At 40.0% G+C, this 21,872-nt stretch overlaps 2 protein-coding genes across 2 annotated transcripts; one reads left to right on the forward strand and one right to left on the reverse strand.

Moving 5' to 3' along the window:
* The first annotated feature begins 14 nt into the window (after positions 1-14).
* On the forward strand, positions 15-11,023 carry epx (eosinophil peroxidase). The gene is given in 18 exon segments (XM_032582138.1): positions 15-2,154; positions 2,215-2,305; positions 2,372-2,447; positions 2,449-2,548; positions 2,727-2,859; positions 3,571-3,700; positions 3,785-3,991; positions 5,151-5,336; positions 5,338-5,518; positions 5,595-5,755; positions 6,262-6,520; positions 6,600-6,770; positions 7,483-7,720; positions 7,791-8,002; positions 8,073-8,237; positions 8,862-8,945; positions 9,033-9,129; positions 9,833-11,023. Coding segments are annotated over 18 exon segments (2,637 nt in total). The 5' UTR covers positions 15-2,066; the 3' UTR covers positions 9,891-11,023.
* A 671-nt stretch (positions 11,024-11,694) lies between these two features.
* On the reverse strand, positions 11,695-20,915 carry rab3il1 (RAB3A interacting protein (rabin3)-like 1). The gene is made up of 9 exons (XM_032582126.1): positions 20,765-20,915; positions 20,535-20,630; positions 20,222-20,299; positions 19,876-20,112; positions 16,450-16,578; positions 16,242-16,354; positions 12,933-13,032; positions 12,769-12,835; positions 11,695-12,683 (listed from the first exon to the last, which is right to left on the reverse strand). The coding sequence occupies exons 3-9, from the start codon at positions 20,285-20,287 to the stop codon at positions 12,598-12,600; spliced, it is 798 nt and encodes a 265-aa protein (XP_032438017.1). The 5' UTR covers positions 20,288-20,299; positions 20,535-20,630; positions 20,765-20,915; the 3' UTR covers positions 11,695-12,597.
* Positions 20,916-21,872: the final 957 nt, after the last annotated feature.

Consider the following 21,872-nt stretch of genomic DNA (forward strand, 5'->3'; position numbering starts at 1 on the left):
ATCTACCATAAAAAATGTTTGTTGTTGCAAAAAGGGAACATGAACAAAGTGAGCAGAATATCAAATATTACTTCTCTGGCTATATTTTATTAATTTTAAGGCAGCTTGTTTTTCTACTCCCAACATTGGAGGATAAGTAATGTGGGTCAAATGTGATCAAATGAATAACAGAGTAATGAAATGAGGTCAGTGACCCATTTGATGCTATCACACACCTGGAGGATCAAAGAGGTGAGTTTTTCACCACATCACGTTTGACTTTTAAAGGCTCCAAATGGGCAAAGTCGCTGAGTGAAGACTCCCACTGTAATTAACTGATATCGTTACGGATTTTCCCTCCTATTTTTTTAATGTCATGTTTTGCTTCCTCGTTATTTCCCAGAATCCCTGCCTCCCTCCTCTTCCCGCCCGTCCACCTGTCTGTGTCATTGGCACAGGGATGATGAGATTAACACTAGGAACTACACAAACCCGATTGTACTAAACATACAGAGAACTTCGAAGATACGCTCTGACATTTTGCAACAGTTCATTTAATTTTTCCCTTTATTGGGATTTTTTGTGATAAACGTGTAGAGGAAAGAAAAGGTTACATAGTTTTCAAATGTACTGTGTGCATTTGTTTACTCTCACCCTCGTAAAGTTATGGTGACTTGAGAAGTTTGGTAGAATTTATTAGTGATCATGGAAAACTTAGAAACAGCAGATGGAGAAAGAAAGTTGTGGAGAAGTTTAAAGCAGGATTAGGTGATAAAATATCTCAAGCTTTATGTATGTCATAATCAATACTGAATACTGATATGCAAGATGCGTCACTGGTCACTGTAAAAGAATCCACCTCTAAAACACAGGAGACAGTGGTTCAACCAGAAGAGAAACAACCAATTAAGTGTAAGGATGTCAAGAAGACCCCAGAAGAAAATTTCCCTGCAACATCAATTTGCATGACTTCAGAATCATCCACTGAAAATGTGGATGAAAAACATGATAGTTCTGTGCTGGAAAAACACGGTGATCAGGCAGACTGCTATGAAAAGGAGACCTTTATCAATGAAAATGTTATCTCTGCTCCTCAACTGGTCACTGAAAATGAATCCATCTCTTAAACACAGGAGACAGCGGATGAGCTACCGGAGAAAGAGCCATTAACATGTAAGGACAAGCACAAAACAATACAATGTCTAACTGTCTGAATCAGACAACATCCAGGTGGAGAAGTTAACTGAGGTCTCTGACAATCAAACTCAGGAAAATGTACCTGAGGTCTCTAACAACCAAACGCCAGAAGTTATAGGCTACAAAAATCAAAGTTACAACAACTCTCAATCCCCATCTCTTTGCTTAACTCTTATCCAACACAACCACAAAATGTACTTAAACTGATTATTGACCTTTAACAACATGTTATCTTTTTCCAAAAGACCATGTAACGTTTGTGGCTCTGAATGAGTTTTATTTCACTGGGTGAAAATGGTTCCTTTGATTGTAAATGTTTCAGACCTGCAGTCTAAAATACACAATCCCATCAAAATACATTAAAGTCTTTGGATGTAAAGTAATTTGGAAAAGCTCCAGGGTTGTTCAGGCTTTTGTAAAGCACTCTGTCAGTGAAACACTGTTTTACTCTAAATTTAATTAAACCATAAAACCTCTGGCTACCTCAGTGTTGCTCTCTGTATTATTATGAGGGAAAAGTACAGTTCAGGAATTTATTAGAAATGCTAGTTTGACAGAAGGTTTTGCATCATGGGCCAGAACACGGATTAGAAAGGTTTTTGGGTAGTAGGGAGTCCGGCGTTTGATGTTGCCTCGCTGTCACCAGAAGCAGCGATAAGGAGATTCTGCACATACCTGTTATCTCCGCTGCCTGTATATCCGCGACACTATAACACCCACTGCCTCCAAGAACGAATAAGAGTGAGGACTGCTGTGATAACAACTCATTTTCCAAGCATTGTTGAGATTTGACGACTTACAGAAAGCCCATAGTGAGTTGCTCTCCTTACTGTTTTTTTATCTAATAGCCTCATGTAGTTTGCTTGAGTCACCCACATGTCTCATTTCAGATGTCAGCATCTCTAATTGGACTTGCTCTTGTCCTGCTCGCCTTTCCGGAGCACGCTGTGATGAGTACACCATTTGGCAACAACTCAGGTAGGGGTTTTAATTGATTATTTCTAGAAAGAGCTGCACTGACTGCACATTTGTTCTCAGAAACTGCATATTTGGGTTCAGCATACATCCATCAGGCTCTTCAGAGAGCCATTGAGCTGACGGATGCTGCCTATGCCCACACGTCTGAGAGGTAAAACCTCTTGATTATGGGTTAAGATAAATCTGAAAAAGTCTAATTGGAAAATCACATTTTCAGGGTGAAGAAGTCTTATACTGAAGGTGCCCTCAAACCCAGTGACCTACTGGCCCAGTTTAAACAGATTGAAACCAGAAACCCGGACTCACATTCGCGCTGCTGAGCTGCTGGACAACACAGTGGAGCTGATCCGAGAGATGGTCTACACCAACTCGATGGTGCAGCCCAAGCCGTATGGTACCAAACCCATTTCAAATTAAAGCATCTGAACCTGCAGCTCAGATTATTCAGGATTATATAGTAAATGACCAACATTTACTGTTTAACAGTTGCACATTTCACTATAATTCATATCTAAATGGAGGTTGAGGGAAATTTTTGTTTTTACAAAATGCTGTTTGCATTTATTTCTTAGAGCTTTTGAGTGAAGGAGACGTGGAGAATCTGCTGCAGATGACCGGTTGCTCTGCTGAGCTGCACACCCTCAGCTGTCAGACAGGCTGCATGTCTGAGCGCTACAGGTCCATCACAGGCGAATGCAACAACAGGTGAGAGTGCAGTCACTGACACGCAAAATCATTCATGCACCTTTAACCTTTTTTATTTACATTTTAACATGTTAAAACTACAAACTTTGAGATAGTTTATTTGGATTTTATGTGATAACATTTATATTTACAGAAAGTAAGCGCATAACTGTGAAGTGGAAGAAAACATTTCTTTTCAAAATGTTTTACGGATAAAACATTTTGCACATTTAAATACTGAGAATTTTTTAAATTCCTCTTTGCAAAGCAGCTCAATTTAAACCCAACATATTAATATCTAAAACTGATTTATTGCAGCTCAGACTGTTTATTAGAGCAGATGAGTCTCTGCCCCAGCCTCTAACAGGGTTTATTGCAGCATTGCCCTGTATTTAGCTTCATCCATGTTTCCTTTGACCTGCTTTCTTGTTAGTGCTGAAGAAAAACATCTCCATTGCTTGATACTGTCACCACGTTGTAGATCAAATCTTTTGAGTGTCAATAGATTCTCCCACCTGAGTTGTGGCTCTGCAGCTTTTCCAGCATTCTTGGTAGCTTCCCGATTGATGCACTCCTTGTCTTTTTGCTCAGTTTCAGTAGGTGGAGTTGTCTTGGTATATTTGGAGTTGTGCCATTCTCTTTCCATTTCCAGATGATGAATTTAGCCATATTTTTACGCTGGTCTGTTACATAAAATCCAAATAAATTAGGTTTGTTGTGTTTCCCGTTCAGACAACATCCAAGATGGGGTGCTGCAAACATCCCATATTCCCGCTGGCTGCCTCCAGAATATGAGGATGTGTGGGGGACGCCCAGAGGCTGGGACCCTGAACACACCTACCATAACGTCAGCCTGCCTCCTGTAAGGGCCCCGCTGCAGCTCACGCTCCCCACAACCCCTCTGTTTGCCTCCAACTCCATCAATCTCCATCTTTTTATCATCCAGGTGAGGCTCGTGTCGCAGGAAGTGCTGTTTACTCACAACGATAAAATCTCTGTGGACTCCACTCTGTCCCACCTGCTGGTGGACTGGGGTCAGTGGATAGACCACGACATGGTGCTGACCCCTCAGAGCCCCAGCACATCCGTCTTCAAGACGGGCGCTGACTGCACCCGCAGCTGCAGCCGGGACTCGCCCTGCTTCCCCATTCAGGTGCACTTCACTCACTTTTCTCATTTGTTTCACAAATTCTAATATGATACATTATGTGAGGTTTTAGAGCAGGGGTGGGCAACTCCAGGCCTGGAGGGCCGGTCTCCTGCAACTTTTAGATGCATCTCTACTTCAACACACCTGAGTCAAATAATGAGGTCATTAGCAGGACTCTGGAGAACTTGACTGCACTTAGGAGGTGATTCAGCTATTGGATTCAAGTGTGTTGGACCAGGGAGACATATAAGAGCTGCAGGACACCGGCCCTCGAGGACCAGGATTGCCCACCCCTGTTTTAGAGTATGATCACTAAACGTTTTGAATTATGCCTGCTCTGCTTTTGTGCAACAAGGAACTATTTATCGCTCAGTGTGAAGTATCTCCTGAGAGAACTGGGCTAGGAAAAGGAAATCTGTTCCTCTTTTTAAGCAGTAAAGTTCTCCATAACTCATTGGACTCTTTTGCTGTACAATAATTTATAGATGCCTTAAACAAGGACTTGTTCACATCCCTTAAACTTTTTTGCTATGTATTATTTTACTGGGGTTTTAGGTTCTAGGCGAGGCGTCTGCACAAATTAAAGAGCTGTTTTTGCACTCAATCCAACCAAATAAAACTCCCTCAAAGTTGCAAATGTCGCATAATCTTTTGTGAAAATAGAAGTTAAAACATTTCAATGAATGACAACTGTAGGAAATCAGTGGTCATCTTTAACGAACTGCCGTTTTTACAAAGATGCTTTCAAAAAGAGGACTGATAGATTTTCTTCATGGAATTCTGATGTTTGTGGAAACATTTTTTAAACAGAAAAAGTACATAGTTTACAATGTAATGATGATAAAAAGTATTACTGAGACTTGTCACAAAATCCCAATGAAATATATAAAAGGTTTTCTGTGATAAAATGTGAGAAATACTGCATATTTTGGCAAGGCTATTTATTTCACATGAGGCAAAGACAATTTGTTGTGCATATCAAGTAAACTCATCTAATACTAAGAACAGTCAAAGGATAAATAGAGTTATCACTTTTGTTCATTAGACTTCTATCTTACTGCTGTTCTACAGTTTAGATGGCTGTTATATTTATTATGGTTAGAAGTGAATTAACATGGAGCAGATTCCTTTGCAGCATTAAAAGTTATCATTTCCCTCTCAGATCCCGCTATCCGATCCTCGCAGCGGCGTCCAGAGCTGTATGCCCTTCTTCCGTTCTGCTCCCAGTTGTGATAATGGAGTCCTGCCTCCTCGCCAGCGGGAGCAGCTCAACGCCATCACCTCCTTCGTAGACGCCAGCATGGTGTACGGCAGCTCCCCCAGCTTGGCCTCTGCTCTCAGGAACCACGTCGTCTCCTCTGGGCTCCATGGCCCTCAACTCCCGGTACTGGGATGAGGAGTTGCCGTACATGCCGTTCCTGTCCCGGGTGCAGGCTCACCTGGACCCCTGCGGTCCCCGTAACTCCTCCACCGCGGGGGCGTCGAGCAGATCGGCACTCAGGGAGAACACCACTTCATGCTTTCATGCCGGTAAGCAAGCGAATGTTGTGAATTATTCTGCAGACTTGCATGCAGGTAAAACATTTTAAAAAAATATATTTTCCAGGGGATTCAAGAGTCAATGAACATCTGGGACTGATTGTGCTGCACACACTCTTTCTGAGAGAGCACAACCGGCTGGTGAAGGAGCTGCACCAGCTCAACCCTCACTGGAGTCCAGAGACCCTCTATCAGGAAGCGAGGAAGATCATCGGAGCCATCCACCAGGTGTCTGCAGCAGGTCCACCTGGACTGGGCATCTGCACACTTTACATCCAAACATTCAGTTCAGCTAAATAGAACTTAGAGTCACAAATGTTACACAGCCTTTAAAAACGTGTTAGGATCATATCATATCGTATCTTTAATCCAGACACATAACAAGGTCCATAGTACAAAAGATAAAACAAACAAGATAATAAAAATATTTAAAGAAATAAGATTAAAAAAAATAAACAAGGCACATAATATTGTTCACTAAGTCACAAATAAATGATGATGCCAATCATATTTAAGATACCAATTTCAAAGCAGTCAAATTACAGTCACATTTTTTTAAGTTATGTCTAAAATATAATATATACAGTATTTTCTTTAATAACTGAAGGTAACATAGTTAGATTGTGCTATAAAATGGTGCCAAGTGCCTGGAAAAATACATAATACTCCCCTTTAAAACCTGGTTCATCCACATCCGAATCACTCCAAGCCGGTTTCCCTTTTCCTTTTTCCAGATCCTAACCTGGGAGCACTACCTGCCACGGGTGCTTGGTGAGAGCGCCATGTCCCAGCTGATGCCCCGCTACCAGAGGTATGATCCAGATGTTGACCCAAGCATCGCCAACACGTTTGCTACGGCGGCGTTCCGTTTTGCTCACGTCACTGTTCAGCCAGTAGTGAACCGTCTGGGTCCAGATTACACCTTTAACCCAGAGTATCCCCCTCTGCCTCTGCATCACTCACTGTTTGCTTCATGGAGGGTCATACAGGAAGGTAACCAAGGTCCTATCTGAAACCATTTTAGTCAAGTTTTAGTGTTTGTATTTCATTCTCTCCTGTTGTTATTGTTTAGGTGGTATCGACCCAGTGCTGCGAGGCATGCTGCTGTCTCCCGCCAAGCTGCAGACTGCAGGTCAGATGATGGTGGAGGAACTCACAGAAAGGCTGTTTCAGGCGCAGGGGGGGATGCCTCTGGACCTCGGGGCCCTGAACCTGCAGAGGAGCCGGGACCACGGCCTGCCTGGTAACCAGCTTCCTCACCTCACAGACACAGAGCATGGCTTCTTTATCGCATTACTTTGAGACCAAAATTAAGCAAGCAAAAGTTTAGTCAACATTTAAACTGCTAAGTAGGGAGGATAACTAGTTCCTCACTTGGAAATATGTAGGGATGCACGATATTATCAGCATGGTATCTGTATCGGCCGATGTAAGCTGTAAAATTTAATATCAGACATTCTGTCAAAATAACTCACCGATATAAAAGGTGTGGTTTTTATATGACAAACCAGTAAAAATGATGCCTGCAGCACAGCACAACATCAAATTTACACTATTAGAGCGTTGTCATTGTCTTAGAGAGAGAAAATGTCATGAATAAATTTGACATTAATCATAATGCAAGTTGAAAAGTGTTACATCATTTTCAGCCTTCTTTTTAGCATTTGCTTTTGGTAGCAGGTTAAATTGGCAAAGATAATGTAGTATTTTAATTCCACAGTAGAGAAAGTCATATATTTTCAATAAGTAGGTATAGGGAAGAAATATCAGTATTGTATGTTATCGGTCAAATGAGTTTTAGTATATCAGCAAATCGGATATCGACGAAAAGTCTAATATCATGCATCCCTAATTTTAATTTTGTGGGAAAAGTTCATTAGGTATCCACAAATGATGTGTCTCTATTTTGTGTTTGAAATTTATTATTCTCATCTTATGCTCTTCTCATCCATCAGGGTACAGCTCATGGCGCCAGTTCTGTAATCTTTCTGTTCCCAACACGATGTCAGATCTGGCCAAAATTTTGGGGAACTTCACTTTGGCTCATAAATTTGAGCTTTTATACGGAACCCCGCACAACATCGATGTTTGGGTCGGGGCCATATCTGAGCCGGCTCTGCCCGGAGGACGAGTGGGACCGCTCCTGTCCTGCCTCCTGACCAGACAGTTCAGAGCACTGAGAGACGGGGACAGGTAGGAGTCAAAAGAGCTTAGAGTGATTATACAGAAAAGTGGAGAGTTTAATCTGTTTTTGTCCGTCCAGGTTCTGGTGGGAGAGAAATGGAGTTTTCACCAGAACCCAGAGGAGACACCTGCACAACGTCTCCCTGTCCCGCATCATTTGTGACAACAGCCACATCAGCCGTGTCCCTGTGGACCCGTTTTCACGCACCGAGAGCCCTGAAGACATGCTGGTCTGTTCCCACCCACTCATCCCCCATCTCGACCTCGGCCCCTGGAAAGAGCCTCACACAGGTGAGGAAGTGGGGAAAAAAAAAAATCTGCACTTTTATGTTTATTTTTATGAAAACTCTGTCTCCTCCAGATCCCGTCTGTGGCCCGATACCCAGGATTCACTCTGGCTACTCTCTGCTCTGCAACTTCACGATCCTTTATCAGTGTCGGGTTGGATTCAGGCTGCTGGGCTCTGCATCCATCAGCTGTGATGCAGAGAGCCAGAAGTGGAGCTCTCCGCCTCCAACGTGTCAAGGTAGAAGAAACATTTCTGCAAATGGTTCATATAACCCAATAAGAATATTTGTGAGGCCTCTTTAAAAGTTGATATTTTCCTCAAAACCCTACTGTGTCTAATCATGTCGTTAGATTACGCCCTCAGATGGAGGATTGAAGTACTACAGGCAGCAAGTGCCAATTTTATTTTTAAGAAGCAGAATTTTATGTATACAAAGTCCATTTTTGAAATGGATTTTATAGAATAAAATGCAAAACAATAATAGTGTTAAAGAGCAAAAGAAATTGAATGTCATTGATTGTTTTACGGAGAAAACGTAACAATAATTTCTATCTGTTACAATACACTCTGTAGGCAGGTTTAATTCATAGCTCAGTGCAAAAGTTCTTTTTGGTAGATTTTTTTATTATTTATTCAGTACTTTAAATACTAAGCTAAAAACTGGACTACATATATAGCTTCATTTAGATTTGAATGTACTGAAAGGAATTTTGATTAGTATCAAAATACTAATGACAGTGACAGTTTGTATGATGCAAACTGTCCCTGTATAATTTCGTTCTGACACAATGCAATATGTATGTCGTAAAATATGAAAAGTAAAAGTGTTCATCTATTACACCCCAAATTTTTTTTGTGTAGATATCAATGAGTGTGAGGAGCTGATTTCTTCTTGTCCACAACATCTGGAATGCTTTAACACAGCAGGTTCCTTCGTTTGCTCAGGTCAGTTCAGAACAATGAAAACATGGACATAGTGCTGCACATGTTAGGAACATGCGTCTGTTCTAATCCCAAACTGCTGTGATGCAGAGCCCTCCCGCCTGTCTGCTGTCTCCATCGTGGCTGCAGTGATAGTGGTGATGGTTGGTGCAGCTGGCCTGGTGCTGCTCCTGATCTGTTATCGAAGGTGAGCTAGCAAAAATTTAAAAAGATCTCATATAGTTTTTCTCACAAAGGTTTTCAAATATTTTTACAACAAATTACTACATCAACACAAGATAGTGAACACATGTGAAGTGGGTGGAAAAGGATGCATGGTTTTAATTTGAAAGGTGAGGGATGTATTGGGCTTTACTCCGTTACATCTGCAGGATTTATAGCAAAATCAACTTCCCTCAGAAATCACCTAATAAAAAATACAATCCACCTGTATAGCTACATCTCTACGTACATCAACCTGGACACACTTTGGTCTTGGTGTAGTTGTACATAATGTGCTGCGGGGTTGTTGTTTTCCAAAAGGGGAACCATGTTAGAGCCAAATAGAGATGGATGGCACTATTAAAAAGGGATCCTGGAAGAAAACCTGCTAGTTTGAAATGTCAAAGTTTAGACCTAAATCCAGTTGAGGATTATTTTTCAGTCGCTCTCCATTAAGTTTGGCTGAACATTTTGTAATTTGCAAAACAGAACAGACAAAAATGACTGTTTGAAAGTGCAAAGCAGGCAGAACTCCCCAAAACACTCACAGCTGTAATTGAAGTAAAATGTAACAGTGCGTGCTACTTTGGTCTGTGGCATCACAGCGGAATAAAATATGAGTTAATAAAATACAGTTTAAAATATTGTGAACACTTCTGATTTAATGTTAATTAATTTGTTTCTTGCAGATATTTTCCAAAGTCTGAAGAGTTGATCTCTGCTGAATGTAGGCAGGAGAAGAGTTGACCTCTTTTAATCTGTTTTTATATTAATGTGACTACTCTGATGGAAAATTTTGTCCCTTTTATAAACAATGTTTTCACTAAGTGTCTGAACAAGTTGTCGTTTAATTGTAAGCCCCTCCCCACATGTGATGTCACGTTTTGTGCCCCACGGTTACGACAGCGTCCATTCATAAAACCCCGGGCCAAACTATTCGTACTCGTCTCCGGCGGTTTGTTGTAAACAAGTCAGTGAAAACAGAAGCCGTTTTAATCCGGAAACTGGAAATCTTACAGGAACGATTGCTCCAAAAACAGATTTCCTAGTCTTAGTGTGACTGAGCCTGCTTACCGCTTACAAACCTGTTGGGAAACCGCGGGCCAGAATGTTTTCCTGTCACGGTGACCGGAGAGAAGAGGCAGCCTGGGACCTCACGGCACCACAACATGTCTGCCATATTGTCCATGCTTGATTGCCTGCATGCTGTCCAGTCAAGACTGTTTTTATAGTTGACTAATGAGCCAACCAATTCACTTTGACTTTATATGTCATTGTGCATTATTTATTAAACCAATAGAACTTTGGACAAAGGAATAGCTATAATCAAACTGTCAGAGAACAGAAGGTAACTAGTATCATTTACTTGAGTAACGTTTTGGTAAAAAGTTGACTTTTGGGAGCAGCTTAACTACACAGCAGCCTCACTCTTGAGTAATATTATGTAGTATCACTACTTAATTTGAAAGGTAAGAGTAAATCTTACTCTTACTTGAGTAAAATGTCTAGATACTCTACCCACTGTGAGTAACCAGATACACACATGTAGTTTGTTAAAGTGAGACCTCTTGTTTCTACACAAGCCTTGCTATTCTAATGTTATTTTTTATCTACTGAGCAGGTTGTCACTTTTCAAGGTCAAGTAAATATACAGTAAGCACCATATATTGTCACCAGAATTACTTTTTTTTTTACCTTCTGTAAGTATTAATGTTATACAGAGAAACTACTTGGAAAAGTGTTTATTCTGCTTAAAATGTATTTTTTAAATCATTTGTATCAAATTTTTTTGTCGAAATACCAGAATTTGCACAAAACTTTATATATTTGACATAAATTCGATGTTACTCAGTACTTGAGCAGCCTTTTTACTAAATACGAGTAATTCTATGTAAACAGTTACACTATGAATCAAGTGTGACCCAGAACAGACATTTTTCCTTTGTATGTTCACAGTACATACGTACATAGTTTCAGTGAGAACATTTTTTTAAATCAAATTTCAAAGTTTATAGTTTTGACAAATTTTCAGGCTTTCTAGACTTTTCTAAAGATTTCCAGAGCTTGAGGAAAGTCATTTGCACTTACCTCAAAATATAAAATACTACAGGTTTTCTGTAAATTCATGGTAAATGTTTTTACAGCTTTAGCGTCTAATGAAAATATCTATATAAGAAGCAAACAGGGAGGAAGGACAAGAAAGAAGTGGAGGTAGAAAATAAGAAACAGAACTAGAACAAAAAAAATTAAAAGGATAGAAAGGTGCAGGATGGTCGGGCAAAAGGAAGGAAGGCAAGACATAAAGATAGAAACAAAAGAATAAAGAGCATAAAAAAGGAGGAAGGGAACAAGGATCCAACAAAAGGCAGAAGGAAAAGACGTGGAATAAAGTTACATTAACAATTTAATATTTTCCCACAGCACATCGCTTAGTTTGCTTATACCTCTGGCCTGCTCTGACAGGCAGTTCTTACAAACGAACCTGAAAGGAAACCAGTGACCTGTTCTGAGTGTTGCAATTAGAGTGAAATAAACAACTCTGTCATTAACACACATTTAAGCAACAGTGCTTTATGTTTATTGGAGTGTTTCCATTGTTACTCATCATTACATTGACTTACAAAAAACAATAATTTGGCTAAGAAGCAAATATTGCACAGTAAATCATTCATGTTTTATTCAAAACAAAAGTGGGCTACTATAAGAAATTTACACTCTGAGGTAAATCATTGTCTAATATGGCTATGTAATTTATGGCTTGTTTATTGTACTGTTCATTGAAGAGTGCAAATGTACATTTGAAGCATTGTAATTAACTGTAATAAAGCTCTTACCCTCTGTACAATGTAAAGCTGTGACTGCTGAGAGTAAAGGTGTGATTAATGAGAATATATCTGATTAAATAAAGGAATCACATGGAGCTGCAAGAGGCTGAAGGTGACTAGTTTATGATGTTATTATCATGCAGAGCAGGAAGAGCATGCACACACGAGAGACTGCGAAGACGTAGGAAGGCGTGTTGAATTGTATGTCACCTGAATGCAGGCAGGAGTTGAGCTTTATATTTCTGTGAGAAACAAATGTTGCTGAATTTTTCAAGTAAGAGACAACCTCCTTGGAGTGGTTCTGGTCTGTTAGGTCACTCTATATCAATACATCTATTGAGCTCCAATAAGAAGTTCTGCAGAACATTTCTTTGGAAGATAATATCCTTCCCATTTCCTAATGGAGCCCAAAAGTGGCGATAACAGGGGGAATACCACAGCAATAATCCCATAATTATTTTCAGGTCGTAATCCAGCAGGCTGGTTTGATTTTCTCATCACATTCTCAAAATGTAGCACATTTCCTGCTTCCCTTCACTAATGATGTACAACCTGGTCCTGAACTGAAATAGACTTCTCTAACTCCCAGACTTGTGACTAATCAGGACTCAGTCTGGCTGGGAAGTCATTTAGCCCTGGTCCGTCAGGTAGAAACCCAGCTTAGCGACAGCCATCTCTCTGCGAAGTCGCATCACCTCCCAGAATATCTGCTCCGCTGAAAGGTGACGGAAAAATATGCCATCAGACAAGATCAAAGTTAGCAAAACAAGGCTACAAAACAGATGCTTATGTTTACTTACCATTTTGTCTCACTAAGCCCTGCAGGATGTACCGGATATACGTGAAAAAATTACACACAGCCGTGATCTGGAAAGATAACAAGAAGTATTTAAACTCTGCAGCTCTCCATCTCAGCAACAGAACGATTTCTAATTTAGTTTTGAAAATAACTCGCAGCGGTTACCCGAGCTCGGCTTGATGGAGAGATGTAATAGTAGCTCCCCTTGTCTCCCAGCTTGATGCGATGTTGGCAGACTCGTGACAAGCCGCTCAAAGCACATTTTCTACAAGCAGAAAAATCAGCTGTTAAGACATTTCTGCTCCAACAGTGTCGACAGTCAGTATTTAATAGAGCGTCAAACTCTGCACTTTATGACCATTTTGTCACTTTGAAACCACAAACTGAAGAATTAGTGGGATTTTACGAGACAGTCAAAACAAAGTGGTGAAAAAAAACGACAGTTTTCACAATTTCTGGGCTGCTTTATACAGCTGCATGTGGCAAACATTAAATGAAACTTCTTGTGTCGTTCTTTCACCAGTGTTTCTCTTCCCGCCACTGTTCCACAAAGGCCAGCTTTGTGACGCATTCAACTGATGTCTTGTTAACAAATTCACACGCATAGTTACTCTGCAGAGTTTCCATGGTCATCTTTGCCTGAACGAGGTGTTTAAAGCTCAGGATATTGTTTTACAACCTAAATCTGCTACAAACACTGCCACATATTTATGGTCTGCTGTTTGTTCAATAATGTTATTGAACGAACCTCTTTCTTCTTAACTGAACAGCTGTATGTAATATAATTAAATAATTCAATTGTATGTAAGGGTGTGAGCGTAAAAGGATTGAATCCAAATCCAAGCCACGCTTCTCAGATTTAGGAAAAAATAAATAAAAATCTTTTTTTCTTCACTTTTGCTCTGTGCTGGTGTCGCATACAATCCCAATATAATACAATGAAGTTTGATTGTAAAATGACAAAATGTGAAAAAGTTAAAACAGTGCAAATACTTCTTCTGAACAGAGATGAGTTATTTTAAAAGACATTCATGAAAACAATAGCGATAAGCTCTAACAGAAAGTTAGTCACAGAAAGATAAGGAAACGGTTGTAGATTGCAAAGACATGCAGAGTTTAAAGATTGTATTTTTAACATTTAAATCTGGACAAGAAGACAAGAACACAAGTTAGTGCAAATTATAAAGTTTGACTGATTCCTGAGAGGACTTACGTCTCTACTGAAGCCCTAAATCCACTGGAAAAGACAAAGATTATAGATGAGACAGTGACTATTAGTGTGCCCATGGATCCAACTGCTCAACGTTAACAAGAGTGGAAAACTTACAGCTATAGGATCAGAAATCATCAGTGAATGAGCCCAAACCACAAACAGTGATAATGATTTGACCACCAGGTAGCGAAACAGAGGACAGAAACGCACACTCAAAAATTACTCACGCACATTCAAAAAATACTCAAATTGCGTATACACACACTACTAAAATGTCACACACACACACACAAACGTTAACTTTCTCGCTCACATACACTACTATCAGCTCGCTCACATACACTGTACTAACAGCTCGCACATTCACAAACGTTAACTTTCTCGCACACATACACTACTACCAGCTCGCGCACATACACACAAACGTTAACTTTCTCGCTCACATACACTGCTAACAGCTCGCACACACACAGACGTTTATCTCTCACATACACAAGACTAAAGTTGAACACACACACAGTACTAAGACTCGTTTTATGTATGTGTGAGAGCGAGACTTTTTATGAATGTGTGAGAGCGACACTCTTTATGAATGTGTGAGAGCGAGACTCTTTTTGAATGTGTGAGAGCGACACTCTTTATGAATGTGTGAGAGCGAGACTCTTTTTGAATGTGTGAGAGCGACACTCTTTTTGAATGTGTGAGAGTTGTCACGGAAGAGGCGGGGCATAATTTTTGGATCAAACTGCGCATGCGTAGATCCTAAACTATAAGTTTCGATTGTTGACTCACTGTATGTTCTATTACTTAGTATATTTGTGCTTTTAAATATATATAGAACGTTTAACTTTCTTGTAGATTAAATGTGCTATAGAAATAAATGAATCTGATTGATTGATTAAAAATAGCAAAATTGCTGTAGTACAATCTGTCCACTGGGTGCCAGTATTACAGGAATTATTAACCGGCGCCAACTAGTGCCGAAGAAGAAAGAGTTTGCTATACCGAACATGGCTAACTCTAATTCGAAACGAGAGAGAATTGGTCAGGCAGCTGCCATTTTAAACACCATTCTATCTTCTCCGGAGGCAACCAGCACTTTGACAGGCGCATTAAACGATTCAACGACTGCCCGCAGTGCTACAATCTGGCACCCAGTGGACAGATTGTACTACAGCAATTTTGCTATTTTTAATCAATCAATCAGATTCATTTATTTCTATAGCACATTTAATCTACAAGAAAGTTAAACGTTCTATATATATTTAAAAGCACAAATATACTAAGTAATAGAACATACAGTGAGTCAACAATCGAAACTTATAGTTTAGGATCTACGCATGCGCAGTTTGATCCAAAAATTATGCCCCGCCTCTTCCGTGACAACTCTCACACATTCAAAAAGAGTGTCGCTCTCACACATTCAAAAAAAGTCTCGCTCTCACACATACATAAAACGAGTCTTAGTACTGTGTGTGTGTTCAACTTTAGTCTTGTGTATGTGAGAGATAAACGTCTGTGTGTGTGCGAGCTGTTAGCAGTGTATGTGAGCGAGAAAGTTAACGTTTGTGTGTATGTGCGCGAGCTGGTAGTGTATGTGAGCGAGCTGGTAGTAGTGTATGTGAGCGAGAAAGTTAACGTTTGTGAATGTGCGAGCTGTTAGTACAGTGTATGTGAGCGAGCTGATAGTAGTGTATGTGAGCGAGAAAGTTAACGTTTGTGTGTGTGTGTGTGACATTTTAGTAGTGTGTGTATACGCAATTTGAGTATTTTTTGAATGTGCGTGAGTAATTTTTGAGTGTGCGTGGCTATTTTTTTGAGTATGCGTGAGTTTTTGGTAGTGTGTGAGAGACAAAATGTAATTTTTTTGAGTATGCGAGAGTTTTTGGTAGTGTGTGAGAGACAAAACGTAATTTTTTTGAGTATGCGAGGCTATTTTTTTGGAGTATGCGTGAGTTTTTGGTAGTGTGTGAGGGACAAAACGTAATTTTTTGGAGTGTGCGAGGCTATTTTTTTGGAGTATGCGAGAGTTTTTGGTAGTGTGTGAGAGACAAAACGTAATTTTTTTGAGTATGCGAGGCTATTTTTTTGGAGTATGCGTGAGTTTTTGGTAGTGTGTGAGAGACAAAACGTAATTTTTTGGAGTGTGCGTGGCTACTTTTTTGGAGTATGCGAGAGTTTTTGGTAGTGTGTGAGAGACAAAACGTAAATTTTGTCCTAAACGGCCCCTCATAGCAATCGCTACAAACACGCAAACTCACTTAGGACCTCCACACTCTAAAGCCGATGCTTTCACCAGCGGTAAAGCCGACATGGCCACAGGTTCGATGGTCAGGGAGTTGTTTTCCACTGCTCTCTGGACCAGCTGGGACAGCTGTGGAAAACAGGCAGTTAAATATCCACACACATGCACATATTCATGAGAGGAGCAAGGTTTGGCTTCTGTAAAGGAGGCAGTGAGACTCTGACCTCTGATCTCGTGAAGGAGAGACACGGCCCGATGTCTTCGCGGTAAACTCGACTCAGGAAGGCGGAGGATTGGTCCAGACTCGGATGTTCCCTCCACAACAAAAACTCTGCAAACAGAACCGAGTCCATCTGTAGAGAGAAAGCAAACAATCACCAACACAGTCAGTGAACTGACTACTCGAGTCATGAAGCGACAACGTACATTAACCACCTTTAATTGGCAAGTTAGTATGAAATAGAAAAGGTTTACATGAAAGAAGAAATCATTCTATGTTTAAAAAAATATATTTGCGTGGCAAGATAATAAAAAACACTATTTTGTGCTATTGCATAATTGTGAATTTATTGCAAATTTTCCACACAAAAACTTTAGGTTTAAGTGAGTGCTAACTTCCACCTGTAGGTGGCAGTATTTCTGACGTGATGTCAACCCTTAGCCTGTGATCGATATGGGTAGTAGCAAAAATTGAGCCATTTCAGTTCTCTAAAAAATAAAAATGTTTGTGTCCAATCTGTTTTCTCATTTTTTCATCTTTATTTTCCTCCATATGTAGATTTTGGAAGAGGCTTAGAGAGGGGAAAAATTATAGCAAGATTTCTTGCAAATATTTCTAGAGTAGTGTCTCAAAATCAGAGATTTTGATTGCAAAAAAATAAAAAAGATCACAAAATAATGGCAAAGTCTTGGAAGGACTCAGGGTTCTGGTAGTTCTCAGTTACATCACAGTAACAGCTTAAAGGATAATTAACACGTTTTAATCTGAGATAATTAACTTGTTAAAACCACGGACTGATGCAGTCTCCTTCAGGAAAAGAAAATATCATGTTCAAGAACAACCACATCTGGCTTTTTATTTTATGAGAAGTTGGTGAAGATTTTGGAATTATTTCTGATAACTTCATTATTTCATCCACTTTACGTAATGCATCTGTACCACCAACAGTGAACATCCCAACTTACTTCTTTTGATGTACACATAATTTTTTTAGGGCGGGCAGACAAACCAGGCGAGTTTAAGCTTATGGTGTGGCCTACCCAAATCTATTGTGCATCCAGAAGCCAAAAAATGTAAGTGAACTCTACCAATGTTGTAAAAGAAGCTGGTAAAAAGACATTTACTTAACTAATAGCAGGGATTATCTATCTATATACTGTATATGCAACTGTATATCCCTTTATAAATTTCAGAAAGTGCATTTTAAAGAACAACTTCACTTTTTTGATCAAGTGAAGTTGTATGTTGTCAATCACTGTTTTGATTGTTTAGCCTCATTTTCTGAATATTATGTTACAACACACATTTAATTAATTATCTGCACCACCAATTATATGTTTGAATTTAACAATTTAATAACACCTATATATAAATTGTTTATTAAATACATAATTTAAGCATTTAATTAAACATTTACTTGTTCTATGGTGGATTTAATAAATGTTTTAATGATGTATTTATTTATTTTAGTCCCTTTTGACCATCCCTAATATATTCATTCACAATAAAATGCCCTTGTAGACCTCCGTGTGTTCGTAAGGAAAGTTTTTTAATGGAACAGAATTGATATTGTTTCAAAAACTAAAAATCGAATAAAGATTCTACATTAAATTAAGAATCTGGCTTTGCATTGATTCCAGGAGGACGTTCTCTCAGGTGTCTCTGCACCATAAGCTCTTGAAAGCGTGAAACAGTGTGGAGGGATTTTGAAAAAAAATTTTAATCAGTCCAGAAGCGGGCTGCACAGTGGCAGAGTTGGTAGCACTGTTGCCTTGCAGCAAGAAGGTCTTGAGTTCGATTCCCGGCCCGGGGTCTTTCTGCACGGAGTTTGCATGTTCTCCCTGTGCATGCACGGGTTCTCTCCTGGGTACTCCGGCTTCCTCCGACAGTCCAAAAACATGACTGTAAATTCCCTAAATTCTCCTCAGCTGTGAGGGCGCGTGTGTGTGTGTGTGTGTGTGTGTGTGCATGGTTGTTTGTCCTGTCTGTCTCTGTGTTGCTCTGCGACAGACTGGCGACCTGTCCAGGGTGACTCCGCCTCTCCTGACCCCATTAGGGACAAGGGTATTAGAAAATGATGGATGGATGGACAATCCAGAAGCGTGTCTCCTCTTTAATCATGAGATTCCTTCAGTAGAATCATATGACCTTCTGACTATTGCTCAATAGCCCTCAGCCTTAGTAGATATTTTTCCAAATTGCTTTCCACACGACTAACATTACATCTGCTCCTTTTTCTAATATTTGCCTCTCGTTTTTAGTCATTGATGTCACAGATCTCTATGATGCTTGTATTAAGCTTTTCGCTTACAAAAAACCAAGCGATTGCTATGGTAATGTAACTGTAAGATGTTCAGCCAGTCATTATTAAAAAGTTCTGATAACAATTAGTTATATTTCATGTCAAAATATGAATTCTGTGTGTTCTCTTTGTGATCCTTAAGGCTTAAACTTTTAGTGATGCATTTAAAAACCTGAAACTAGAAAAATTACACTCAAACTCATTTTTGCTTTGGGCCAAATCAAGATCTTAAAGGGCCGGCTGTGCCAGAATGTACTGATAAAACCTGTTCACAAGCTGTTAAAATGTCAATGAATTCTTAAAATTAAATAATATTATTGAACATCTCTTCAGTCCCTCCAGGATTTTGTGATACTTTATTGTGATTTTTTGCAATAAAAATCAAAGTGTTTGTGGTATTAATTTGGAAATATTTACACTTATTTATGACAGTAAATGTGACTTTTTACTTTATTACTCGTATAGATCTTGGACTATAATCTGACATCAATTAAGGCGGAGGGCAGCTGTTTAGTACAAGTAAGAAAATTTTTGACAATTTCTGAGAAAAATCTGCAATAAACTCCCAATTATGTATGTGTGGGGATTTGTTTATTTTGTGTGAATTTCCACTATAGTTTTCAAGAAACTGGAGGGACTGATTGATATAATTTGGCAGTAAACGGATAAAAACTGCATTGATTTGATTAAAAACATAACTTTTAAGCAAGCTTGGTGTTTAAGATCTAAAGGGCCACATTAAAAGCTATGGCGGGCCGGATTTGGCCCACGGGCCTCGAGTTTGACACAGGTGCACGACAGTACAGCGAATGAATGTCTTACAAGCAAGTTACCTGTTTGTTATCAGTTCCTATGCCCTCTCTCTGGTCCTGGCCAGCATTTACACTGATTGACTGGCCTGGCAGTAGACAGAGAATCAGAGAGAGGAGAGCAGGAACAGCAGGCTGAGAAAGGAAGAGAAAACCAGCGACAGACAGGAAGAACAGGTCAGGGAGAGGTTAGTGGCTGCAGAAGGAAAATGAGAAGAGAACTCAGCTCTATGCGATGGAGTTGACTGAAAAGGAGATGAAGCTAGAGGAAAAAAGGAATGTGCAAGTTCTGGGGAAAAAAAAGGTTTCTCCCACTTACCTCTCGCTCCTCTGTAGCCACAGACTGAATGGAAACAGTAGAAGGTTCCGGTTTTCCAGATGAGGTCTGGAAGGCTGCGCCGACGCTGTTGGTGCGGATGTGGCCCGCACCGCGCCTGTAGGAACCCCTGGAGCCCGATGACTGCAGCTGGGGATGCAGCTGCCGGTTCGGTGAGGAAGGCGTGGACGTCAACACCAGAGTTTTGAGCGCAGTCACCTCCGCTTGCAGAACATCAATCTGGGAAGCAAAATCCAGACATAAATGTTCACTAACTGTGTGAAATACAAGAGTAAAGTGGACAAAAGGCCTTATTTAAGACATGGAAATAAACAATAACGTGGCACACCTTTCCTTGAGCCTCCTTGAGTTGTTTCTCTGCCCCTGCTTGTTTCACATTAGCTTCACGTACCATCTTATGGGCTTCCTGTTGAAATAAAGTCACCACATGAATAAAACAAAACAATGCATTTCTAAATTTTTCCAGCATTTTAAAAATTTTGCTGATGACCCTTTTTTCCTGAGAAGTACTAAGGAAATAAATTCATCCAGATTGAAACGTAAGCATCTGCGCTCATTCCATAACTCCAACAGCAGCGGCTCCCAGTCAGCAGCTAGCAGAGTTAAAGTCCACTCAGCAGAAAGCGGCGAACGCTGCTGACCTCAAACAGACTGGCAGTCAGCTCCTCCAGCTCCTGCTCCAGCTGATTCCTGACTTGCGACAGACGTTCGCACTCCTTGTCTTTTAGTTTCAGTTCCTGAGATGCGAAGAAGCAAACGACAGAAACACATTTTACTGCGAAGAACATCTGCATGGTCAGCTTTTTCTTCCCACCCATTTTGAACTATATTCAGTATGCCCCGCGTGCAAACACCAAGTAGGTTACGATACCCTCTTTGCTGCGTCTAGCTGTTCCCGGAGGATCTCTGACCCCTTCTCTCTGATTTCTTTTTCTTTAATTTCCAGTGAGGAGCTGCGGAGCCGGCAGAGATCGTCGTGCGGTCTGCCTGAGATGGGCCCATCCCGGCTTCCTCCCTCCAGCTGTGGTCACCGGCTCTGGATCCAGATCTACCAACCTGCAAAAAACACAACATCATAAACTCTTCAGAAAATACTAACGTAAAAGGGGAATAGAAAACATACAGTATGTCGCTGTGTTGAGTACATGTCATAAACATCTGCAGAAAGAGATTGTGTTATGCTGTTTCATAAAGATTTTTATTTACCACCTCAACATCTCCAAACATTTGGCATCATTAAATTATTTGAAATACAGAAAACTAACCCTGGTATTCTTATATTTACAGCCGTGGAGTTCAATAATTTGTAGAAACCTTTACTGCTCAAAAAGAGGAACACATTTTCCCTTACTAACCTACTTACGTCAACAGATAATATATAACATTTACTGGGATATCTGGTATAAAGATGTGTAAAAAGCTGTAACATAAATTCGATTTTTCTTGCAGTAGCATATTCTCACACTGAACTTTGAGCACATTTATTTAGAAGGGGATTATTTAAACAAACAAACTATTGCCACAATTACTCCTCGGAGTTCATAAAATAATAAACAGAGCTGAAGATTTTAGATGTATACTTTAAACTGATTGCTGTATTTAATTAGAAAGTCCATGACTTCCTGTTTCCCTGAGAAATAACAATGACGTGATACAGAAGGCACAGTTCGCTCAGTTTTTAAAATACGAGAAACACAAAAATAAAACCTTCTTCAAGGTTCTGATTGAAGGAAATTTTTTCAGAAGATTTCAAGGTTTTGCTTTAATATGTCTCCATTCAGTGTGATAGTATTCTCCTGACCACAAACAACCTACAATACAATCTTGGAGTGCGAGTGCTCTTGTGACAGACGTCTGCTCCTTGTCCTCATCTCACTCTTCTCAGAGTCAGCGCTAATAATAAGATCGTTAACACCCATAACTTGCCTTCCTTTCATTGTTGGACTAATGGGTCTTTTATGACTTGATTCTGCTCCAGT

The sequence above is a fragment of the Xiphophorus hellerii genome, chromosome 2 (assembly GCF_003331165.1).
Source record: "Xiphophorus hellerii strain 12219 chromosome 2, Xiphophorus_hellerii-4.1, whole genome shotgun sequence".
In the NCBI taxonomy this organism is placed as follows: Eukaryota; Metazoa; Chordata; class Actinopteri; order Cyprinodontiformes; family Poeciliidae; genus Xiphophorus; species Xiphophorus hellerii.